General features: G+C 42.7%; 2 protein-coding genes across 2 annotated transcripts; one reads left to right on the top strand and one right to left on the bottom strand.

Annotated features, from left to right (window-relative positions):
- The first annotated feature begins 8,044 nt into the window (after positions 1 to 8,044).
- LOC110890468 lies at positions 8,045 to 8,488 on the top strand. The gene has a single exon (XM_022138082.1). The coding sequence runs from the start codon at positions 8,045 to 8,047 to the stop codon at positions 8,486 to 8,488; it is 444 nt and encodes a 147-aa protein (XP_021993774.1).
- Positions 8,489 to 9,191: 703 nt separating this feature from the next.
- LOC110890459 lies at positions 9,192 to 11,283 on the bottom strand. The gene is made up of 4 exons (XM_022138069.1): positions 10,962 to 11,283; positions 10,691 to 10,829; positions 10,173 to 10,516; positions 9,192 to 10,039 (listed from the first exon to the last, which is right to left on the bottom strand). The coding sequence occupies exons 1-4, from the start codon at positions 11,281 to 11,283 to the stop codon at positions 9,192 to 9,194; spliced, it is 1,653 nt and encodes a 550-aa protein (XP_021993761.1).
- Positions 11,284 to 24,220: the final 12,937 nt, after the last annotated feature.

Genomic DNA, 24,220 nt, shown 5'->3' with positions numbered 1-24,220 from the left:
TAACCCTATCGCACAAGCCCATTCGGGCCATACTTTTTGCACTCGAACCAAAAGGACAGCCCATAATGGATTCGGCCCACCCCTTCATACGCATACACATATCCTTAGGGAGTTTTGTTTCTCAGTTTGTTACAAAACACACAACACACTCACGCAAACCCTAGCTCTCTCCTCTCTCTCGAAGTCGACGACAATATACCCCATCTCTTGAAGATTTCTTGATTCGGACCATCCTTGTTTTACCTCATAACCGCTTAGTAATTCATGGTTATTATTCGTTAGGTGATATTGTGAAGTATGTAATGATTCATGAATGATATGCGATTGAACATGAATGAATGTAATCGGCCATATATGTGTTTTGATCCGTATGGTTTGGCTGTGTTAGTATGAATTGGATTTGTTATTGATGAATGAAAACCAAATGCTTGTTAATCGGCTGTAATATGTTTACGTTAGGGTGACTTATTGTGCTGTCATGATAGGATGTATGCTAGTAATCAAGAATATGAGCCGGGTTAATGTTATAATCGTTGTTAAGTTTTGTATATGATTAGGGTTCTTAGAGATTTGATGCTAAAAACCCTTGTTTGATCGATTAAGGGATTGGTTAGAAACTGTAATCGTGTTGATTGATAAATTGCAATTATGGAAACTGTTATAATTGGTCAAACGAATTGATTGAAATCAGTAACTGACTTGCATGATTTAAGGAGATATACTACAATCGCACAAGCTTGTCGGTCGCACAAGATCAGATCGCACAAGATCTGATCCGATCGAACAAGCTCTTGTCGCACAAGACAACCGCACAAGATTAGTGCAACTGTTAATACGCTATGTACAACGTAGGACTGCATGATCGCACAAGACCTGTGGATCGCACAAGACCGTGCCGATCGCACAAGTCTTGGGCCACACACATTGTTGGACTTTATTATGTTGATTGGGCCTCAAAGCCCAATCCCAATCGCACAAGGATCGGTCAGTCGCACAAGACCATCCAGACCGCACAAGACTCATGCTTATTCGTTGGACTGTATGCCTGTTGGGCTGCTTACGTTATTTGGGCCGAGTATGCTGATTAGACTTTTAACTATTTGGGCCGGGTTTATGTTGGATCGCACAACATGTTGTGGATCGCACAAGGCTGTGCTAAACGCACAACATGTTGGGCCGGATATCTTTGGGCTTCAATGGGTGAATCGCACAAGACTGTTAGACTTGTGCGAGCCCAAACCTTTTGAATCGCACAAGCATGAAAATGTTATATTATGACTGTTAGTGTGACAATATATGTTTGCCATAATCAAGACATGTTCGAAACCTGTTAGCTTATGTGTAAACATACGTGCATTACTTGAACCTAGACCTGACTTGTATGGTAACCATGTTAGGACGTGGTTGACCCCTTATTACTCAAGTAACCTTTTCGTGTATCTGCCGAGCAAACCAAGGTGAGTTCACACTCTATCCAAGGCATGGGATTCCCAAGGGTTGGGAATGGGTTAAAGACACTGAACGGTAACTACAAACTTGCGTATTCCCCATACAACAGGATACGTACGATCATAAGACCATCAACTCTATCACTTTAAGTCCCTCATTTATCGACTTAATCGCCGAGGCCTATGGCGAGCGGGTCATTAGTTAATAGCGCTATTAGGTTTAACAAACCTCACACCGTGCCAGTCGGACGGGCGTGTACTAAGGGACTATGGGCAAAGGGTCAATGCTGATAGACATTGACTTAGGGCACCTCTTACATTTTCGTAGCAGTCGATACACGTGGTCTAGTAATATATGGGAAGCCCCCACTAATCTTCGTAAACATGTCTGGGAGACCGCGATACTAATTAACACGATACATGGGAAACAAACGAACATACGATTTACGAAAGGAATGCTATAACTAAACAACCCACTGTGAACTCGCTCAACTTTGTTGTTGATTCGTTGCTACATGCCTTGCAAGTCGTTAGGTACTCATGGAGCTTGCACAGGGAGGGGCGGTCGTTGTGGGACATGGCAGTGTGTGCCATGCTAAATACATTACCTTATTTCGTACTTAATACTTACATTGGGTTTTACAGTTATGCTTCTGCTAAACACTTGACTATGTTTTGGTTTTGAACACCTTTCATATTGTCTGGTTGATTTATATCTACTACTTACATTGTTCAATATGATTAGCGGCTTGATCCTGGTCAGTCACGCCTCCAAGCGGTGATACTCCGCGTGTGGATTTTGGGGGTGTCACAGGTTGGTATCAGAGCCATTGGTTATAGTGAACTTGGTTTTAATAAGGGGAAAAAGTTTTTGTTAAAACCAGACTATAACCTGTACAATGCTCAACGATCCACAACGACGCTTCGCTCCACGTGCAAGACTCAACATTCTAGGTGATATGATTTATGGTTACATTGCCTACTTGGTAGATTACATAGAACTTTGCTCATGGTATGCTTAGATAAACGTAGCGACTATTGTTTTACATGCATGCTTACACTCTTCTGTCATCGCACTTTCGCGAACCTCTTCTTACCCATGTTTTCTATGGTATGACGATCATGGCTAGACGCGTTAACCTAACTCAAGCCCAGTTGACGGCTTTGATCAATGAACGAGTTGCTGAGGCCCTCGCCGCCGCTCAGGCAGGAGGTATAACCTGCTATGGCAACTTACTCTTGGATCTTCAGATCCTACTCTCTCAAACCAACTCTCGTGTTTAATTTTTATTCCCTCTTGTCTACACAACAGGCCAGTTTGCTCAGCAGCCTGCATGCACGTTCAAAACTTTCATGGACTGTCGTCCTAGCACTTTCAGTGGCACAGAAGGAGCAGTTGGACTTCTCCACTGGTTCGAGAAGCTCGAGTCAGTCTTCGAAATGTGTGAATGCCCTGAGGCACGAAGGCTGAAGTATGCCACTGGTACTCTCGAAGGCATCGCGCTGACTTGGTGGAATGCGCAAGTTCAGATGCTGGGGTTGGCGGCTGCCAATGCCACCCCATGGAACGATTTCAAGGAACTGGTCAAACGGGAATACTGTAGTCGTGATGACATCCACAAGCTGGAAGTGGAGTTCTTTAACCTGAAGATGATGGGGTTAGAAATAGAGGCGTATACGAAACGGTCAAACGAGCTGGCCATCTTGTGTCCAACTATGGTGGACCCTCCCATCAAGCGTATAGAGCTGTACCTTAGAGGCTTAGTACCAGAAATTCAAAGTTATGTGACATCGGCCAACCTTGCTACCATCCAGGATATTACTCGTTTAGCTCATCGTCTCACAGACCAGGCAGTGGAACAGAACAGGCTGCCTAAACGTATCAGTGCTACTACTACCGCTACCACTACTGCTACTCCCAGTGACAACAAGAGAAAATGGGATGGAACCTCGAGCAAGGGTTCAACATCGGTTCAGTCCCAAGCGCAGCAGCGAAAGACTGATGACTACCAGAGCCCCAATCAGCAGTCTTCTGGTAGTCACGGGCAGGGTGGATATCGAGGAAATCACCCAAGGTGCAACAGATGCAATAGGCACCATAGTGGTCAGTGCAACAAGGGTCGTTGTCAGCGGTGTCTCAAGATAGGTCATGAAGCTAAGGATTGCAGGAGTTCAGGACCTGCGAATCAGAACCAGCAACAACAACCACCAGCACCACAGAACCCGTAGCAGCAACAGCAGCGAGGCAACAGGGGATGCTTTCAGTGTGGTGCTGAAGGTCACTTCAAGCGAGACTGCCCACAGTTAAACAGAAACCAGAACAACAACAACAATGATCAGGGCAATGGGAACAACAACGGGGGAAACAATGATGGAAACAACGGTGCTAGGGGTCGTGCGTTCGTGCTAGGTCAGGGTGATGCAAGGAATGATCCTAACATAGAGATGGGTAAGTTCCTTCTCGACGACTTTTATGTTACTGTATTATTTGATTCGGGTGCGGATACTAGTTATGTGTCTTTAAAAGTTAGTCAAATGCTTAAACGTACACCAACTCCTTTAAACACCAAGCATGTCGTAGAGTTAGCTAATGGTAAGAGTTTAGAAGCCACGCACATAGTCAAGGGTTGTAACATCGTTTTGGCTGGTCAGACCTTCTCTATCGATCTTATTCCTATAGTTCTGGGTAGTTTCGACATTGTCATTGGGATGGATTGGTTATCCCAACAGCAAGCAGAGATCCTATGTAAAGAGAAGATTGTCCGTATTCCTCGTTCCGGTCAGGAACCTCTCGTGATTCAAGGCGACATGAGTGGTGCTGTGGTGGGCATCATCTCTTTCCTAGAGGCCCAGAAGTGTTTGCGGAAGGGCCACACTGCTATACTAGCCCTCGTTACTGACACATCAGCGAAAGAGAAGAAAATCGAGGATATTCTTGTAGTACGTGATTTTCCTTAAGTGTTCCCTGAGGAATTACCTGGGCTACCGCCTCATTGCCAGGTCGAATTCCAAATTGAACTAGCTCCTGGAGCAGCGCCCATAGCTCGAGCCCCCTATCGCTTAGCTCCGTCAGAGTTGGAAGAACTATCTGCACAGCTACAAGAACTCTTGGAAAAGGGTTTCATACGTCCTAGCTCTTCGCTCTGGGGAGCTCCAGTGTTATTTGTGAAGAAGAAAGACGGTACCTTCAGAATGTGCATTGACTATCGTGAACTCAACAAGGTGATCGTGAAGAATCGCTATCCTTTTTCCACGCATTGACGACTTGTTCGACCAATTGCAAGGGTCGAGCTACTATTCGAAGATTGACCTGAGGTCAGGCTACCATCAATTGAGAGTCCGTGACGAGGACATCTCTAAGACCGCATTCAGGACTCGCTATGGACATTACGAGTTCCTGGTTATGCCTTTCGGATTGACAAACGCACCTGCGGTCTTCATAGACCTCATGAACAGGGTGTGCAAGCCTTACCTGGACAAGTTTGTTATTGTCTTCATCGACGACATCCTGATCTATTCTAAGAGTCAGGAGGAGCATGAGCAGCATTTATTATCTGGTTGATTTATATTTACTACTTACATTGTTCAATATGATTGGCGGCTTGATCCTGGTAAGTCATGCCTCCAAGCGGTGATACTCCGCGTGTGGATTTTGGGGGTGTGACAGTTTGTTTGAATGATGAAGTCCATAAGAGTAAACTAAACGGGTCATTGAGAGAAGGTATGAATCGTACAACGGTAGTACCATACTTGTAGATTTTGAGCCCGAGTGATGAGTAGCGAATTACTAAACACGCAAACCGGTAATGGGAGCGTGAGTGTTGAAGATGAGGAACCCGAGACTTGGGTTTGGGTAAAACGACCAAAATAGACAAAATAGCAAAACTACAGCAACTACCGTTACCGTAACTTACGGTAGAGAATAAAGTGTTACGGCAGATTGCTACTGCCTTACGGCAGTTCAGTATTGCCCAGCGGCTACCGTAACTTACGGTGGCCACCGTAAGTTACGGTAGAGCCCTGTTACGAATGTTGAACTTTTTATAACTTAGATAATCGGATCCGTGTTTGAGCGTAGTTCGATTTTAAAAATTCTCTAAGATTTCTAATACTAATATTTGTCAAAATTTCTGGTTTCTAGGTATTGCTTGTATGTGGATGACGATCAAGTTGATGCTTCAAGAGCCGAACACATAAGCCTGATTTTTTAGTCATTGTTAAGCGAATTTGGGATACGAGTATTAGAGGTGTGCCGCAATTTTCGGTGGTTAAGAAGCTTCGATTGCTTAAATCTCCGCTTAGAGTTTTACTCTTTCAGCAAGGAAATCTGCATAAGAAAGTTCAAGATCTGAGGGCTAAGCTTGATGAGATTCAGCACAACGTTGATATTGATCCGTCTTCTATGTCGTTGCGAGAGGAAGAGGCTAGTACCCGACGTGTTTATCAAGAAGCCCTTCTAGATGAGGATAGATTTTTGAAGCAAAAGTCCAAAGTGGACTGGTTGGCGGCCGAGGATTCAAATTCGGCATTTTTTCATTCGGTTCTCAAAAACAAGATTCATTATAATCATATTGATGTTATTCAGGATACTAGCGGGAAGGTGTATGAAGGTGATGCGGTTCAGGAAGCGTTCGTTAAACACTATCAAAATTTTTTGGGCTGCCCGGGAGACACGTCTCTGTGTACGTCCCCTGATTTATTTTCTACAACTTTGGATGTCGATGTTGCGGCGCATATGGCTAGATCGGTTACAGTTGAAGAGGTTAAGAAGGCGATGTTTTCCATTGGTTCAGACAAAGCTCCGGGGCTCGATGGTTTTACTGCTGGATTTTTTAAAGGGGCATGGCACATTGTGGGTAGTGAAGTGGCCTTCTCCAGTTATTGTTCTTCTTCCTAAGTCCCATACACTTATTGTTCTTCTTCCTAAGTCCCCTTCTCCAGTTATGGTGACGGACTATCGTCCGATTGCTTGTTGCAATGTGTTGTATAAATGCATTAGCAAGATAGTGGCTGATCGTGTTAAAGTGGGTTTGGATGATATTGTTAGCATCAACCAGTCAGCTTTTGTTCCAGGTAGAAAAATCTCCGATAACATTTTGTTAACGCAGGAGCTGATGCATAATTATCATCGTAATATCGGGCCTCCTAAATGTGCCTTTAAAGTTGATATTCAGAAGGCTTATGACACGGTTGATTGGAATTATCTCAACGATGTTTTGATTGGGTTCGGTTTTCACCAAAAGATGGTTCGTTGGATCATGCTATGTGTTTCCACTACTACGTATTCAGTTTGTGTTAATGGGAAAGTTCATGGTTACTTTAAGGGTAATCGGGGTCTACGGCAAGGTGATCCGGTCTCTCCTTATTTGTTCACGTTGGTTATGGAGGTGCTCACGGCGATCCTTCAACATTCGGTAAGGATTGACTCTTCATTTAAATTCCACAATAAGTGTGAGCGTCAGCGTATTATTAATCTTTGTTTTGCGGACGATTTGTTTATATTCGCGAAAGGTGAGATTGCTTCGGCCAGATGCATTATGAAGTCCCTTGATTCGTTTTCGAAAATGTCTGGTTTGTCGCCTAATGTGCAGAAAAGTACAGTGTTCTTCTCAAACGTGCCTTCATATGTGAAAAATGCTATTTTGAATATTATGCCGTTTAAGGAGGGTTCTTTACCTGTGAAGTATCTTGGTGTGCCACTTATCTCTTCAAGGTTGCTCCATAAGGATTGTTATGTGCTGGTGGAGAAACTGGAAAAGCGGATTTTGCATTGGAGGAATAAATTGCTCTCATTTGCAGGCAGGTTGCAACTGATTATTTCTGTGTTGTCTTCTATGCACATATACTGGTCGTCTGTTTTCATATTACCGTCTCGGGTAACTCTTCAGTTGGAGGCTTTGATGCGGAATTTTTTATGGTCCCATGACAGTGCATTTCAAAAAGGGCGGGCTAAAGTGTCGTGGAATTCGGTTTGTGTTCCTAAGTATGAAGGTGGCTTAGGTATTCGTCGGATTGGGGATGTTAACATGGCTCTCATGACAACTCATATTTGGATTATTCTTCCGAATCGTAGATCCTTGTGGGTTGAATGGGTTCACTCTTACAGGCTTAAAGGAAAGAGTTTTTGGGCGTGTAGAGTTCCGTCTTCAAGCTACTGGTCTTGGAGAAAGTTGCTTCAGATTCGGCCGATTATAAGGAAGTTTATATGGACCAAGATTGGTAATGGGGTGAATACTTCAGCATGGTTTGATTCGTGGAGTGAGTTAGGGCCTTTGGATGCTATCATTTCTCCTAGAGTCATTGCTAACGCGGGGTTTGAATGGGTTCTAAAGTGTCGGATCTTTATTCTTCTAATTCATGGAATTGGCCGAATGAATGGAGGGTTTCCTATCCGGGTCTTAATCAGCTTGATCAGCTGAGTTTGGTGCCGAATAAACCGGATAAATTTATGTGGCGGCATGGTGACAACTTGTTTTGATTTTTCTTCCTCGCGTGCTTGGGATTCGGTTCGTCATCAGGTTGGGGAGGTCGATTGGAGTCGTATTGTTTGGTTCCCTCAATGCATCCCCCGTTATGCGTTTTTAATGTGGCTAATCATGAGGCGGAAGTTGCTTACTCAAGATAAAATCTTGTCATGGGATTTTTCGCGTAGGAAGAATATGAATATGATGTGCTGTTTGCTTTGTTATGCCAACCACGACTCGCATAATCACCTTTTCTTTGAATGCAAATTCTCTACTGAAGTGTGGCATAAGGTTAGGCTGAAAGTTGGTATGGTCTCGGTTCAACGTAAATGGAATGACATTTCTAACTGGTTGATTGAGCATTCCAAACCGAAAACGGTTGCTGGGTTCGCAGCAAGATTGGTAGTGGCGGCTTCTGCTTACTTTATTTGGCAAGAGCAAAATTCGAGGTTATTCAAGAACCAATTGCGGCCTCCGGAGTCTATAAGTGAAATTGTTCTTCAACAAGTGCGGTACAAGTTGATGGGAGCGAAGCTGAAGAATTGTGTCAATGTCCGAAGGCTTCTAGAGGATTAGGGTATTGATGGCTCAGGTTTATTTGAGATGGCAGCTGATTAAGGGTTTTTGAGTTGTTGGGTCTAGTTATTTAGACTAGTGGCCGTTTGTTTTTTGTATTTGTTATTGGTTGTTCTTGTTTTGGTTTGGTTTGGTTGTACTTTCATAGGGCATGTCCTATGTTTGAACTAGTGTAGGCTTTCTACACTACTTGTTCTTATTTGGTTGTGAATTTATAAAATCACCGGGGTAACCCTTTACCCAAAAAAAGAAATGTTGGATGCTTCCGCACTAAATGAATCTAGTTAATTTATGTAGTTTTGTAAACATTACTGAATCTTTTATGTTTGAAACTAGTTAAATGACTATGTTAATCTCTATGATGAAGTATAACTTAGTTTACCAACTAAGTTTTTTGTTAGTTTAAATTTTGTTTTCTTAATTCCACATTTCATATGATTAAAATAATGAAACAAATGGTCGGGTGTTACATGTAGCAGCCAGAATAAGCCGATCAATAACACTACTAGCCGTCTTCCATGACCGTCGAACAAGTAAGCTGTTAACTATCTCTTCCAGATTATGATGAACATCACCCATATCAGACTTGGTAACAACTTGACTCCACACTTCAGCCGAGTACTTACATGCGAAGAACAAGGGATCGTGCGAATCTATATCCTCATAACATACAAGGCAACACATAATATTCATATTATTACTTCTAGCCACCGCCCAATCTCTTATTTTGTCTTGCGTTTGGAGTTTTTTTTCGTATTATCAACCACATTAAGAACGCATGCTTCGGGATACATTGTGAGAACCAAACAATATTCATCCAGTTAATTTCCATCTCACTCGTTCTAAGGGATTGCCAAACAACAGTTGTTGAGAAATCTTTAAGCTTGTCATTGAGTTTCCAACAAAACTTGTCTTCCACATGGTCTATCAGTACATGATGAGGGACATTATTTAAAACTGGAAAGAGATCGTACCACGCCAAGGGCCACGTCCACCCTCCATCATTTGAAATATCCTTTACCTTCGTATTCAAACTGAATCCACCATTCGAGATAGTGCGATAAGATAAAAATTTATTTTGCGGCCCCACCCCACTCCATGTATCGAACCAAGCCGATACCTGTCTTCCATTTCCATGTTTGGCCCAAACATAAGGCTGAATAAGAGGACGTAATTGCATGATTTTTCTCCAGCTCCAAGAGCAATTGTTTGGAATGCGACAATCCCAAAAACTTCTCTCTTTTAATCGATGATCATGAATCCATGCGACCCATAATGACTCCCTTTTGACAATAACACTCCATGCATTAGCAGCCATAAGAGCATTATTCATATCTCTGATCCGTCTAATACCCAAGCCCCCTTCTTTTTTAGGAACACACACCGCTTTCCACGAAACTTTAGCTTTACCTTTTTGCATAGGGCCTTGACACCATAAAAAACCTCTCATAGTAGCTTCCAGCTCTTTTATAATTCGGCCTGGCAAGATGAAGACAGAGGCCCAATAAACATGCGTAGCCGATAGAACAGAAATAACAAGTTGCATCCTGCCTGCAAATGAAAGATAACGATTTTTCCAGCTCTTAATTCTATCATTAAGCCGCTCCAAAAGAACACTACAATCAGCATATCTGACGACGGGATGATACCACGGGAACGCCTAAGTACCTAACTGGGAAAGAACCTTCCATAAAAGGCATTAGGTTCAGAATCGCTCCCTTAACATGGTTCGGAATATTGCAAAAATGCACAATACTTTTCGAAATATTCAGCTTCAATCCAGACATCTTAGAAAACCCACTCAGTGATTCCATAATGCAATTAACTGATCGAACTTCTCCACACGCAAACAGAAAAAGATCATCCGCAAAACATAAACTAACTATTTTCTGTTTTTCACATTTATTATGGAAGGCAAAAGAAGTGTCAATGCTAACCGTTTGCTGCAACATAAGAGTAAGGATCTCCATGACTAATGTAAACAAGTACGGGGATAAAGGATCTCCTTGTCTCAATCCTCTTCTACCTCTAAAATAACCATGCAAATTGCCATTAATTGCAACAGAGAAAGAAGACGTAGAAAATACACATCATTATCCATTGAATCATCTTGGATGAAACCGAAAACCCCTCAAAATCTTCTCAAGGAATTGCCAGTTAACAGTATCATAAGCTTTTTGGATGTCCACTTTGAACGCACACCTTGGAGGACCAACTTGCTTATGATAGTTATGCATTAACTCTTGAGTTAGCAAAATATTATCCGATATTTTCCGACCGGGAATAAATGCTGATTGGTTTATACTAACAATTTCCCCCAAATAATCCTTTATACGATCAGCTATAATTTTGGTGATGCACTTATAAAGCACATTACAACAGGCAATGGGTCTATACTCCGTGACATACGTGGGAGTAGCTACTTTTGGGACCAGCGCTATAATAGTGTGATTAATTACTTGGAGAAGCTTACCTTTTTCAAAGAAATCTTGAATTGCTCGAGTAACATCATCCCCAATAACACACCAAGCGTGTTTAAAAAATGCTGACGTATAACCATCTGGGCCTGGGGCTTTATTATCCCCAATTGAAAACATGGAATTTTTTATCTCATCTTGAAGGACCGGTCGAATCATGTGTAGCGCTGCCTCATCCCCTAGCGTGTGAGAAAAAAGCTCCGGTGTGGGATGCAACGTCATCTCTTCTTCATTACCAAGAAATTTCTCAAAATGATTGACAAAAGCATTCGGCACTTGGCCGCCCTCATACAAAACACCTCCACTATCTTTTATCATATGAATGCTATTTCGATGATTCCTACATTATAGAGTGACGTGAAAGAAGGTCGTGTTTCGATCTCCTTCCGCTAACCCAATATTGCACTTTAGACTTTTGCTTAAGAAATCTTTCTTCGTCTAAGCTGGCTTCTTGAAAAGCTAGACTACATTTCCCTTCCTCTTCCCTTAGATTAGCATCAAAAGGGTCCGCATCAATTGCTTTCGGTATTCATCTAGCTTAGATCGAAGTTCTTGCACTTTCTTGTGGAGATTACCTTGACTTTTAAATAAAGCTCGAATCGGGGATTTAAGAATTTTTAACTTCTTCACAACCTGAAATTGTTTCACCCCATCTACTTGATTTACCCAACAATCTTTTATCAATTGCGCAAAACCTGGTTTATGTACTAAAAAGTTAGCGAACTTAAAAGGTTGAGGCTTGCATCTACTCAATGAGGGGATCTTCAATATGCATGGAGTATGATCAGAAACTCGAGACGGATAAAACACAGCCATAGACGTAGGAAAATTATCAGTAAAAGCCACATTACCCAAGATCCTGTCAATCTTCTTTAATAGGCCAACACCCGATTTTGGTTTTTGATTCCAAGTGTAGTGAATACCCGAACTATTCACATCAAATAGTTTCACTAGCTCTAAGCACTCTTTGAAATCCCACATACCCACATTAAACGTTGAGGACCCCGTACAAATGTCTTCAAGTTTCAAAGCACAATTAAAATCACCCATCGCAACCCATGAGCAAATCTGAATTCATGAATTGATTCAATTATACAACATCGTTTTCTAACCATGAAATACCTAACATTCCTACACAAAACATCATGTTCAACCCATAACATCCCTCATCACCCTATCAATTGTTTTTGTCACACCCCCAAAATCCACACGCGGAGTACCACCGCTTGGAGGCGTGACATGACCAGGATCAAGCCACCAATCATATAGAACAATGTATAAAGTAAAAGTAATTGCAATTTAACCAAACCAATCCATATGAAAGGTGTCCCGAAACATAAATATGTTATCACTGTTTAGCGGAAGCGTATAAGTAAAACCCAAACATAGTAAAGTATGAAATGTCATAAAGTGTTTAGCAAGACAATCACGATCCATGCTCCACAACGACCTGCTCCTCCCTGTGCAAGCTCCATGTATCTAACGACCTGCAAGGCATGTAACAGAGGATCAACAACTAGTTGAGCGAGTTCACGGTTTATAGTTCAGTAATTGTAATAGTATAGTAAGCCTTGTATTCGTTCATTAAGTCATGTATCGTATTAGTTCGTATCGCGGCCCTCTAGGCATGTATGCGAAGATTAAGGAAAGTTCTCAAGTATTCTAGACTAGGTATGTTTGTATCGCGGCCACCCTGGCATGTATGCGAAGTTTAGAGTATAGTTCGTGGCCTTCCTAGGCATGTGTGCGAAGATTAGTCATAATATCGCGGCCAACCCTGGCGTGTGTGCGAAGATCAGTTCAATTTAGTACCATTAGTCTAGTTGTATCTTATCAATAACCTTCCTCACCCGAGGACCATATAACTAAGTTCCATGTGCTAGGTAAACACAAATAAATAATCTAACCCATTCCCACCCTGGGAACCCATGCCTTGGCTGTGTGAACTCACCTTGGTTTTGCTCGGTAGAGTGTTTAACTTGTTAATGCAACTTTGGTCAATCCCGTCCTATTACCATTACTACATCTTAATTAAACTCGTACACAATTATTCACGTATTCAAGTAGCACATAGATCACGTTTCATATAATTACACGCACTGGGTCCAATTTCGTAGATAGTATCACATTGGCCAAATAGTAACAAATTTCATAAATAAACATGGCCCAGCAACATATCGCAGCCCAATGTGCATATTGGTAATATGTGAGGCCCAACATATGTTGTGTGATTGGGACACATTTGTGCGATCAGAAGCTTTCAACAAATAAAAGGGTGTGGGACAATTTGGGTGACAAAATGGTGTTACACTTTCGATTACAATTCTCCTATCTAAATCACATCATAAGCGACAAACAACTGACATCCATTTCTTTTACAAAAGTCCGGACAAAAGAAAGCCCATCTTCACCAAACTTGGACACACCACACTATGTTGAAACTCGGACAAGAAGTGGGGGGGGGGGGGGAGCTTCCCTGTTCAAAAGTCGGACTAGAGGCTTACAACATGAAAGTCGGACCATGGGGGGTGGGGGTTTAAAGCTCGGACCAAGGGGCAAGGGGTTAAAACTCGGACCCCTTCATGAGTTTAAAGGTCGGACAAGGGGTGCGGGGGCCTGAAACTTGGACCACACTTGTGTTTAAGAAACTCGGCCCCTATCTAGGGTTAAAGATCGGACCCTATTTCCATATAGTAAAACTCGGACCATAAGTGTAGTATGTAAACATCGGACAACACTTTACTCTTGTAAAGTTCGGACCTTCTCTATAACATCAAATTCGGACTATTCATTACGTTACAAAACTCAGATCAGCAATCAATCATCATATGAATATTCAAGTTCACAGTTACGTTTCTTACGACCAGAAACCCTAATTTCATTGCATTGCAGAAAATCAAATTAAAAATCAACCATTCTATTATTTCAGGCAATTTAACATTCAGCAGGTAATTGCACAACGGATTACACAATCGATCATAAACCATTTACCACAATCAAACTCAATCAAACGCAAAACTATCACATATAGAATTAGGGTTTCTATGAATCACATATTCAAGAATTGAAAACAATCAAACAATCAATAACCATTTACCTTGGATTGAGTCTAACTAGATTGCAAGATTAAGATTGATGTAGGAGACTTGTGCTTGTGATGGAGATGATGATTGCCAGAGAATCAAAAAATGAAAGTACGTGTTTTGTTTTGTGTAAGGATAAGTGAAAAGGGATTAGGGTTAAGAATAGTTTAAGTTTCACTAATTACTCTATACACCCTTTATTATTATGTTTTTCAATAGTACACCATCTCAAACAATTTCACAGTTCCACCACCAAGTTCATACATTAGACAAATCTTTCATAAGTAACAAACAATCATGCACAATCACCCAATACGATTCATTGTGTCAAAACGTATAAAATTCCATAGCAACTAATTGTGCAAATAAACAACTAAACAATCAATGAACGTGCAATAAATGTTGTTAGTCGGTTGGTGGTTGCGGCTGCTTCCTACTTTATATGGCAAGAACGTAACAACAGACTGTTTTGTCGGAACCATCGGACGGCTATGGTAGTGTCTCAAGAGATCATTTATACTGTTCGGTTGCGGCTTATTTCCCTCAAGTTTAAACGAAGCTTTGATAATGGTAGCCTGGTGGAAAAGTGGAAGATTCCTGGAAACAATTTTGAGATTGATCCCGGCTAGATAGTTGTCTTTGTCTTTAGTTGTTTTGTTTGGTCGTGTTTGTTTGTTAGCTAGTTTGTGGCCGCCTAGTTGTGTTTTTTTGGGCTGTCTGTTTCCTAGTGTTGGGTTGTCAACGCTAGTTTGGGTGTGGTATTTCAGCCACACTTTTGTTCTTATTGGTTGATTAATAAAATTCACCGGGGTAACCCTTTACCCAAAAAAAAAAACGTGCAATAAATGCAAAATAGGAATCTTGGAAACTCGAGTTGTCACATTATCCCCAACTTGAAAGAAATTTCGTCCCGAAATTTAGCATGCGGTTACTGAGGAAGCTAGGTAAATTGTATCGTTTACTGGTTTTCCTGAGGTGTCACATCATCCCCCCGTTGATTTGGAATTTCGTCCCGAAATTCTACAGTAGTAGCTTCAGCCTCAGTAGTGGTTGTACGGTTTCCGAATAACTGGGGATACTTGAGTTCCATTTGATCTTCTCGTTCCCAGGTATACTCTGGGCCACGACGGGAGTTCCAACGAACTCGTACAAGAGGTATTCTAGTGTTCTTGAGGACCTTGACATCCCGGTCCGTGATTTCAACTGGTTCCTCGACGAACTGCAACCGCTCGTCGATAGTGAGTTCCTTGAAAGGCACTATGAGGGTCTCATCCGACAGACACTTCTTCAGATTCGACACGTGGAATACGTTGTGAACTGCACCGAGTTCAGCTGGTTAGTTTAGTCTGTAGGCCACTTTGCCTATTCTTTCAATGATCTCGAACGGTCCAACATACCGCGGATTAAGTTTGCCCCGTTTCCCAAAACGAACCACACCCTTCCAGGGTGAGACTTTAAGTAAAACCCGGTCCCCGACCTGAAATTCCAATGGCTTCCTACGCTTATCCGCGTAGCTTTTCTGACGGTCGCGTGCTGCCGCCATGCGTTGTCGTATCTGTGCAATCTTTTCTGTGGTGTCTACTATAAGTTCTGGACCCGTGATCTGACTATCCCCCACCTCTGCCCAACAGAGAGGTGACCGGCATTTACGCCCGTACAATGCCTCAAATGGAGCGGCTTGTATGCTGGTGTGATAACTGTTATTGTATGAAAACTCCACTAACGGAAGATGCTTTTTCCAGCTGTTGCCGAAATCAATTACACATGCCCGAAGCATGTCTTCTAGGGTTTGAATCGTGCGCTCAGACTGCCCATCCGTCTGGGGGTGATATGCCGTGCTCATGTCTAATCGAGAGCCAAAAGCCTTGTGCATTGCTTGCCATAATTCTGACGTGAATCGTGCATCGCGATCCGAAATGATAGAGGTGGGCATCCTTCTAGGGTTCAAGTAACGCACATATGATTACACATAGTTAACATGTTACGAGCACGTAACGATCATGGCAACATTTTAACAGTCAAGCAATACATTCAACTTGTGCGATTTAAATGTCTAAGCCCAAAAGATAGTCGGCCCAATTAACATAACAGTCCAATAACATATCGGCCCAAATAAAAATAACGTATAAGTGACTTGTGCGGTCCGGTTGACCTTGTACGATCCGGACAGCTTGTGCGATGGTGGTTTGGGCTTGTTCGATGGTGATTTGGGCTGCTCGGCCCAACAGCGTATCAGGATTCAATACATAAGTGTGTGTGGCCCAAGACCTTGTGCGATCGACACCGTCTTGTGCGATCCACAAGATCTTGTGCGATCATGCAATGTGGGGTTGTACGCTGTGCTTATCCATTTGTACATAACTTGTGCGATCTTACTTGTGCGTTCAGCTTGTGCGATCAGATCAGGTCTTACATGACCTGATCTTGTGCGATCGAGCGGGACATGTGTGATCAGTTTAAACATTCCATAAATCAAGCAATCGGTTACAATCATGCCATAGTTTCCTTATTTACCCTTATCAATTAACAATTTTCCAACTATTCTTTTAACATACAACCGATCAAACTAAGCATTTTCTAAGCAATTCTTATGAACCCTAACATGATCATAATTACAAACAATAATCAAGATATTTAAACATATCCATTTAAGGGTTTCGAATCTTCAAAATCAAACCGTGATCGACCCTACACTAACCTGATTTCAGCTAACGAGTATCCGATTAACAAGCATTCGGTTCTTAAGTTAACATTACAACATCCGATTTACATGAACATCATCCTATATACGCATAACCGAATTCGAGTGCATAGTTTTCAATCGTTTACTAGCATGCATAACCCTAATGTAATCATATACAATCAAAACATCATCTATCAAAGCAAATAACATCAAACACTAACCGGTTGAGAGAATCGATCCGGGTCAAGAGCTTCGAAGGGTGCTTGCCGTCGGGTTCGTGAGGGAGGGAGAGAGAAAGAGCAAGGGTTTTGAGTGTGTGAGGATGTTTTGCAAAAAGTATGAGAAAGTTACTAACACCCTAGTGTTATGCGTGTAAGGTGGGTGGGTCGAGCCCTCTATTGGGTCGCCCTTGGTCCGTGTACAAAGGTAAGGCCCGGATGGGTTTGTGCGATCGGGTGTGAGTGGTGTATTTGGCCCGATTGCATACATACATACATACAAGCACAAATCAAACATAACATTCATTTAATCAACAAGGTTCACATAAGCACGTAACGTTACACAAAGTAGGTTCGAATTACGAGTTGTCACATTATCCCCAACTTAAAAGAAATTTCATGCCGAAATTTGGTACGTACTCACTGAGGAAGTTAGTTAAGTTGCATGGTTTTCCTTGGGTGTCACATCCTCGCCCCGTTGATCTGGAATTTCGTCCCGAAATTCCGTGGTAGCTTCAGCCTCAGTAGTAGGTGTACTGTTCGCGAACAATTGAGGATACTTTTGCTTCATTTCGTCTTCACGTTCCCAGGTGTACTCTGGGCCACGACGGGAGTTCCAACGAACTCGAACAAGAGGGATTCTCTTGTGCTTGAGGACCTTAACATCCCGGTTCGTGATTTCAACTGGTTCCTCGACGAAGTGCAACTGTTCGTCGATAGTGAGCTCTTTTTTTTTTTGTTGGGTAAATGGGTTACCCCGGTGAATTTTATATATCAACCAACAAGAACAAACAGGGTGCATCGTGACATCGATACACACTACTAGACTTGCCATACCAAGACTAGGACAAAACAAACAAAACACGACAAACAGTCACAACCAAACAAAACTAGAAACCAAACCAACACAGCCCCTAACCCAAAATAGAAAAACTAGGAGACTACATCCACCCTAGCCAGGGTCTATATCCATGTTCGCCTTCGCGATCAGCCATCTATCCAATAGTTTCCTTTGCTTCGGGTCTCTACCGATTCTGAATCCCATGATCCTGAGCCGAACTGTGTCTATAATAACCTTGGAGAGGACACTAGCATTCCTTCGCACCTGAGAGAAAAGCCGGTTGTTCCTTTCTTACCATATAAAATACGTGGAAGCAGCCACCAGAATATTACAAACAATGTGTTCCAGAGTACTAGAATTAGCATTGAGCTCCATCCACTGCATAATCGATGCCCATGTATCATTAACACTCCACAACCAAACAAAACTAGAAACCAAACCAACACAGCCCCTAACCCAAAATAGAAATACTAGGAGACTACATCCACCCTAGCCAGGGTCTATATCCATGTTCGCCTTCGCGATCAGCCATCTATCCAATAGTTTCCTTTGCTTCGGGTCTCTACCGATTCTGAATCCCATGATCCTAAGCCGAACTGTGTCTATAATAACCTTGGAGAGGACACTAGCATTCCTTCGCACCTGAGAGAAAAGCCGGTTGTTCCTTTCTTACCATATAAAATACGTGGAAGCAGCCACCAGAATATTACAAACAATGTGTTCTAGAGTACTAGAATTAGCTTTGAGCTCCATCCACTGCATAATCGATGCCCATGTATCATTAACACTCCACAACCAAACAAAACTAGAAACCAAACCAACACAGCCCCTAACCCAAAATAGAAATACTAGGAGACTACATCCACCCTAGCCAGGGTCTATATCCATGTTCGCCTTCGCGATCAACCATCTATCCAATAGTTTCCTTTGCTTCGGGTCTCTACCGATTCTGAATCCCATGATCCTGAGTCGATAGTGAGCTATTTCAAAGGAATTATGAGGATCTCATCTGACAAGCATTTCTTCAGATTCGACACGTGGAAAACGTTGTGAACTGCCCCGAGTTCAGCTGGTAGGTTCAGTCTATAGGCTACTTTGCCTATTCTTTCTATGATCTCGAACGGTCCGACATACCGCGAATTTAGTTTGCCCCGTTTGCCAAAACGTACCACACCCTTCCAGGGTGAGACTTTAAGTAAAACCCGGTCCCCGACCTGAAATTCCAATGGCTTCCTACGCTCATCCGCGTAGCTTTTCTGACGGTCGCGAGCTGCCGCCATGCGTTGTCGTATTTGTGCAATATTTTCCGTGGTGTCCACTATAAGTTCTGGACCCGTGATCTGACTATCCCCCACCTCTGCCCAACAGAGAGGTGACCGGCATTTACGCTCGTACAATGCCTCGAATGGAGCGGCTTGAATGCTGGTGTGATAACTGTTATTGTACGAGAACTCCACCAAAGGGAGATGCTTTTCCCAGCTGTTGCCGAAATCAATAACACATGCTCGAAGCATGTCTTCTAGGGTTTGAATCGTGCGCTCAGACTGTCCATCCGTCTGAGGGTGATAAGCCGTGCTCATATCTAGCCGAGAGCCAAAAGCCTTGTACATTGCTTGCCATAGCTCTGAAGTGAATCGTGCATCGCAATCCGAAATGATAGAGGTGGGCACCCCGTGCCTTGAGACTACTTCCTTCAAGTATATGTCTGCTAGTGTGGAAAACTTGTCTGTTTCTTTGATTGCCAGGAAATGAGCAGACTTGGTGAGTCGATCCACGATCACCCAAATAGTATCGTTTCCACATTGAGATCTAGGCAGGCCTGTAACAAAATCCATGGAAATTTCCTCCCATTTCCACTGTGGTATCTTCGGTTGCTGAAGTAAGCCTGCTGGTTTCTGATACTCTGCCTTGACTCTTGCACAGGTCAAGCACTTGCTGACATAGGTAGCGATGTGGGCCTTCATGCTAGGCCACCAATAAGTTGTTCTAATGTCGTGGTACATTTTATCCGACCCTGGATGTACCGAGTAGCGAGATTTGTGAGCTTCATCCATCACTAGCTCACGCAAGTTGCCATAAAGTGGAACCCAAATTCGCCCTGTTACATAGTAGGCACCGTCTTCCTTCTGTTCTAATCATTGTCTTGAGCCACGCAAGGCTTCAGCCTTGACGTTTTCTGGTTTCAATGCTTCTACCTGAGCATCTCGTATCTGTGCAGGGAGACCAGACTGAATAGTAAGCTGTAGTGCTCGCACGCGTCTAGGTAGAGTGTCTTTTCGACTGAGAGCGTCAGCCACAACGTTGGCTTTGCCTGGATGGTACTTGATGGCGCATTCGTAATCGTTCAGTAGTTCAACCCATCGTTGTTGACGCATGTTTAATTCCTTCTGCTTGAAGATGTGCTCGAGACTCCTGTGATCGGTGTAGATAGTGCACTTGGTACCGTACAGGTAGTGTCGCCATATCTTAAGCGCGAAAACAACAGCTCCCAGCTCTAAATCGTGCGTCGTGTAGTTCCGTTCGTGAACCTTAAGTTGGCGCGAAGCGTAAGCAATAACTTTATCCCGTTGTATCAATACACACCCAAGCCCCTGTATCGATGCATCACAATATACCACAAAATCGTCCGTGCCCTCTGGCAATGAGAGGATAGGTGCACTGCATAGTCTATCCTTTAAGTGCTGAAAAGCGGTTTCCTGAGTATTTCCCCAACGGTAGGTGACACCCTTCTGTGTCAGTAATGTAAGCGGCTGTGCAATCTTTGAGAAATCTTTAATGAACCGTTTGTAATATCCCGCCAAACCCAAGAATTGGAGTATTTCCGTTGGTGTACGCGGTGCAGGCCAGTTCCTGATCGAATCTACCTTGGATGGATCAACATGGATCCCATCCTTGTTTACCACATAGCCTAGAAAGTGGACTTCACGAAGCCAGAAGTCGCACTTTGAAAACTTGGCGTACAGTTGTTCCTTTCGAAGAAGTTCCAAAATAAGTCGTAGATGCTGCTCGTGTTCCTCCTGACGCTTGGAGTAGATCAGAATGTCGTCGATGAATACAATCACAAACTTATCTGGGTAGGGCTTGCATACCCTGTTCATAAGGTCCATAAAGACTGCAGGGGCGTTTGTTAGCCCGAAAGGCATGACTAGAAACTCGTAATGGCCGTAGCGAGTTCTGAATGCTGTTTTGGAGACATCCTCATCCTGGACTCTCAGCTGATGATAACCTGACCTCAGGTCTATCTTGGAGTAGTAGCTCGACCCTTGCAACTGGTCGAATAAGTCGTCGATACGTGGAAGAGGGTAGCGATTCTTCACTGTCACCTTGTTCAGTTCACGGTAATCGATGCACATCCTGAAGGTACCGTCCTTCTTTTTCACGAATAATACTGGAGCTCCCCAGGGCGAAGAGCTAGGTCGGATAAATCCCTTATCCAAGAGTTCTTGTAGTTGTGTTGAGAGTTCTTCCAACTCTGATGGAGCTAAGCGATACGGTGCACGTGCTATCGGTGCTGCTCCTGGTGCTAGCTCGATTTGAAACTCGACCTGGCGATGAGGCGGTAGACCAGGTAAATCTTCAGGGAACACCTGAGGGAAGTCGCGTACAACTGGAATATCTTCCACTTTCTTTTCTTTAGCTGATGCATCAGTAACAAGTGCCAGAATGGCAGTGTGGCCCTTACGCAAACACTTCTGAGCCTTTAGAAAGGAGATGATGCCAACCACTGCACCACTCTTGTCGCCTTGAACTTCGAGAGGTTCCTTACCAGAACGAGGAATGCGAACGATCTTCTCTTTACATAGAATCTCTGCGTGCTGTTGTGATAACCAGTCCATGCCAATGACGATGTCAAAACTACCCAAAACTATGGGAATGAGATCGATAGAGAAAGTCTGACCAGCGAGGATAAGATTACAACCCTGAACTACGTGTGTGGCCTCTAGACTTTTACCGTTAGCTAATTCTATGACATGTTTGGTGTTTAGGGGAGTTGGTGCACGTTTTAACATTTTGCAAACTTTTAGTGACATATAACTTGTATCCGCACCCGAATCAAACAAAACAGTAACATAAAAGTCATCAAGAAGAAACTTACCCATAACTACGTTGGGATCATTCCTGGCATCACCCTGCCCCAGCACAAAAACACGTCTCCTAGCTTCGTTGCCATTATTGTTTCCACCGTTGTTGTTACCATTCCCCTGATTGTTGTTGTTGTTGCGATTCTGGTTTAACTGGGGGCAATCCCGCTTGAAATGACCTTCAGCACCACACTGAAAACATCCCCTGTTGCCTCGCTGTTTCTGCTGCTGGTTTTGAGGCGCTGGTGGTTGTTGTTGGTTCTGATACGCAGGTCGCGAGCTCCTGCAATCTTTAGCTTCGTGCCCTATCTTGAGACATCTCTGACAGCGGCCCTTGCGGCACTGACCACTGTGGTGTCTGTTGCATCTGTTACACAGTGGGTGAATTCCCCGATATCCACCCTGCCCCTGACTGCCTGATGATTGCTGATTCGGACTCTGGTAATCATTAGTCTTGCGTGTGACAACTCGAACTTACAAGATTTCTATTTCGCATTTATTGCACGTTCTTGTATTATTTAGTTGAATGATGTCACAATTTGATGTTATGGAAATTGTATATGTGTTGATACAATGAGGTGTGTTGCGAGACGTTGCATCATTATGTGTTAATTATGATAAACTTGTCAAATGTGTAAACTTGGTGGTGAAACTATGAAACAGTTATGAGATGGTGTGCATTTGTAAATTATAATACTTAGGGATGTAAATGGTAATTAGTGAAATCCTAGATACTTAACCCTAATCTAAACTTCACTAATCATTTTCACAAGAATTCAAGCACGTACTCTCATTTCTTTGGCTCCCTAGCAATCATCACCATCATCATTGGCACTAGATAATCATCACACTTGATTCCTCTTCCTCTAGAATCGTTCAAGGTAATTGTTTAACCATTGTTCATGATTAATTGTTGATTGATTTCTTGATTGTGTGTTCTTGGAAAACCCTAATCTCTTATGTGATATCCTGTGATTTAATTCTGGGTAGTTGAGATTACGACGATGATTAGATGCATGCTTGATAGGTTATCATTGTGATGATTGTTGTGGTTTAGCATCGATTGAATAATCTTGTTGTCTGCCGTCATATGATTAGATTTAGGGTTTGTTGAATGATATACGTAACTGTTATAATCCTGTCGAATTGATCATTTGAATGTACGTTGTTGTTAGTCAGAGTTTAAATAAATTGATGATGCCCGAGTTTAAGTGGACTACCTTGTCCGAGTATAATTGGACCTCTTGTCCGAGTTTAATGAAGGAAACCCCCCCCCCCCCCCCGAGTTTAACATGGTCCGAACTTAAATAGTTGCAAATGGTCCGACTTTAATGAGTCATGTGGTCCGAGTTTCAAAGAATGTCTTGGACCGAGTTTAATGATGCAATATGGACCGAGTTTAATTCCTGAATGGTTGTCCGAGTTTAATTGTTTGAAAGTCTGAGTTTAATGATGATATATGGTCCGAGTATAATGTCACACATGGACCGAGTTTAAGGAATCCTATTTGGTCCGAGAATAATACTTGATATTGGTCCGAGTTTATTGTATACAATGCTGGTCCGAGTTTAATCAATACAATGCTTGTCCGACTTTAATCAATGTACTTGGTCCGAGTTTATTGACCTCATAATGGACCGAGTTTAATTAATCAAATGGGCCGAGTATGTGCTTGGGCCGAGTTTAGTGAAATGACTATTGTCCGAGTATGTGCTTGGGCCGAGATTAGTGAAATGACTAATGTCCGAGTTTAATTGGGCCCGAGGTTATTGAATGAGTATGTAGTCTGACTTTCTTTGTTGAAACTTGCCTGAATGTGTTAACATCTGAGTTTTACCATCTGTGTACTGTGTGATACAATAACAGCATGTTCTGTTCTACATGATGTGATATCTATGTTGCTGTAATTGTGGTATATTACTGTGTTTATGTGCAAACCATGTTAGTTGAGTATGTAATCGATTATCAAACTCAGTTGATTGAACGCCAAGACTTGTAAACCCTAATTGATAACTGATTTCAAACACTTACATTATATCCTGTGCAATATATCCTAGGTCGTGTGTAACGGACTTAGGCCATTGTTAAACCCTAGAGCATAGCATACCGAGCAAACCGAAGTGAGTTCACACTCCTACTAAGGCATGGGATTCCCGGGTCGTGGGAATGGGATAAAGGTTACCATTGACTAAGAACATATATATGCTTTTCCTAGACTATCACCTACCATGGTCCTCGGGTGTCAGGACGGTTCCGTAGGTTAGGATAACACCTACGTGGTCATATGCCAATCACTGCCTCGGATGTCAGGCACGCACGTAAAACCTACGTGTACGCATTACTTCTAT

This window comes from Helianthus annuus, chromosome 2, assembly GCF_002127325.2.
Source record: "Helianthus annuus cultivar XRQ/B chromosome 2, HanXRQr2.0-SUNRISE, whole genome shotgun sequence".
NCBI lineage: Eukaryota > Viridiplantae > Streptophyta > Magnoliopsida > Asterales > Asteraceae > Helianthus > Helianthus annuus.
Note: the sequence above shows the minus strand (reverse complement) of the source record. Positions and strands in the feature narration are given on the sequence as shown.

What these genes read in the sequence shown, in the direction of transcription:
- LOC110890468 (XM_022138082.1), top strand. Translation starts at nt 8,045, where the DNA reads ATGAGGCGGAAGTTGCTTACTCAAGATAAAATCTTGTCATGGGATTTT.
- LOC110890459 (XM_022138069.1), bottom strand. Translation starts at nt 11,283, where the DNA reads ATGATAAAAGATAGTGGAGGTGTTTTGTATGAGGGCGGCCAAGTGCCG. An exon ending in TCAAGATTTCTTTGAAAAAG is followed by an intron (nt 10,830 to 10,961) that starts GTAAGCTTCTCC and finishes CCAAAATTATAG; the next exon opens with CTGATCGTATAAAGGATTAT. An exon ending in CCTAATGCCTTTTATGGAAG is followed by an intron (nt 10,040 to 10,172) that starts GTTCTTTCCCAG and finishes TTTCATTTGCAG; the next exon opens with GCAGGATGCAACTTGTTATT.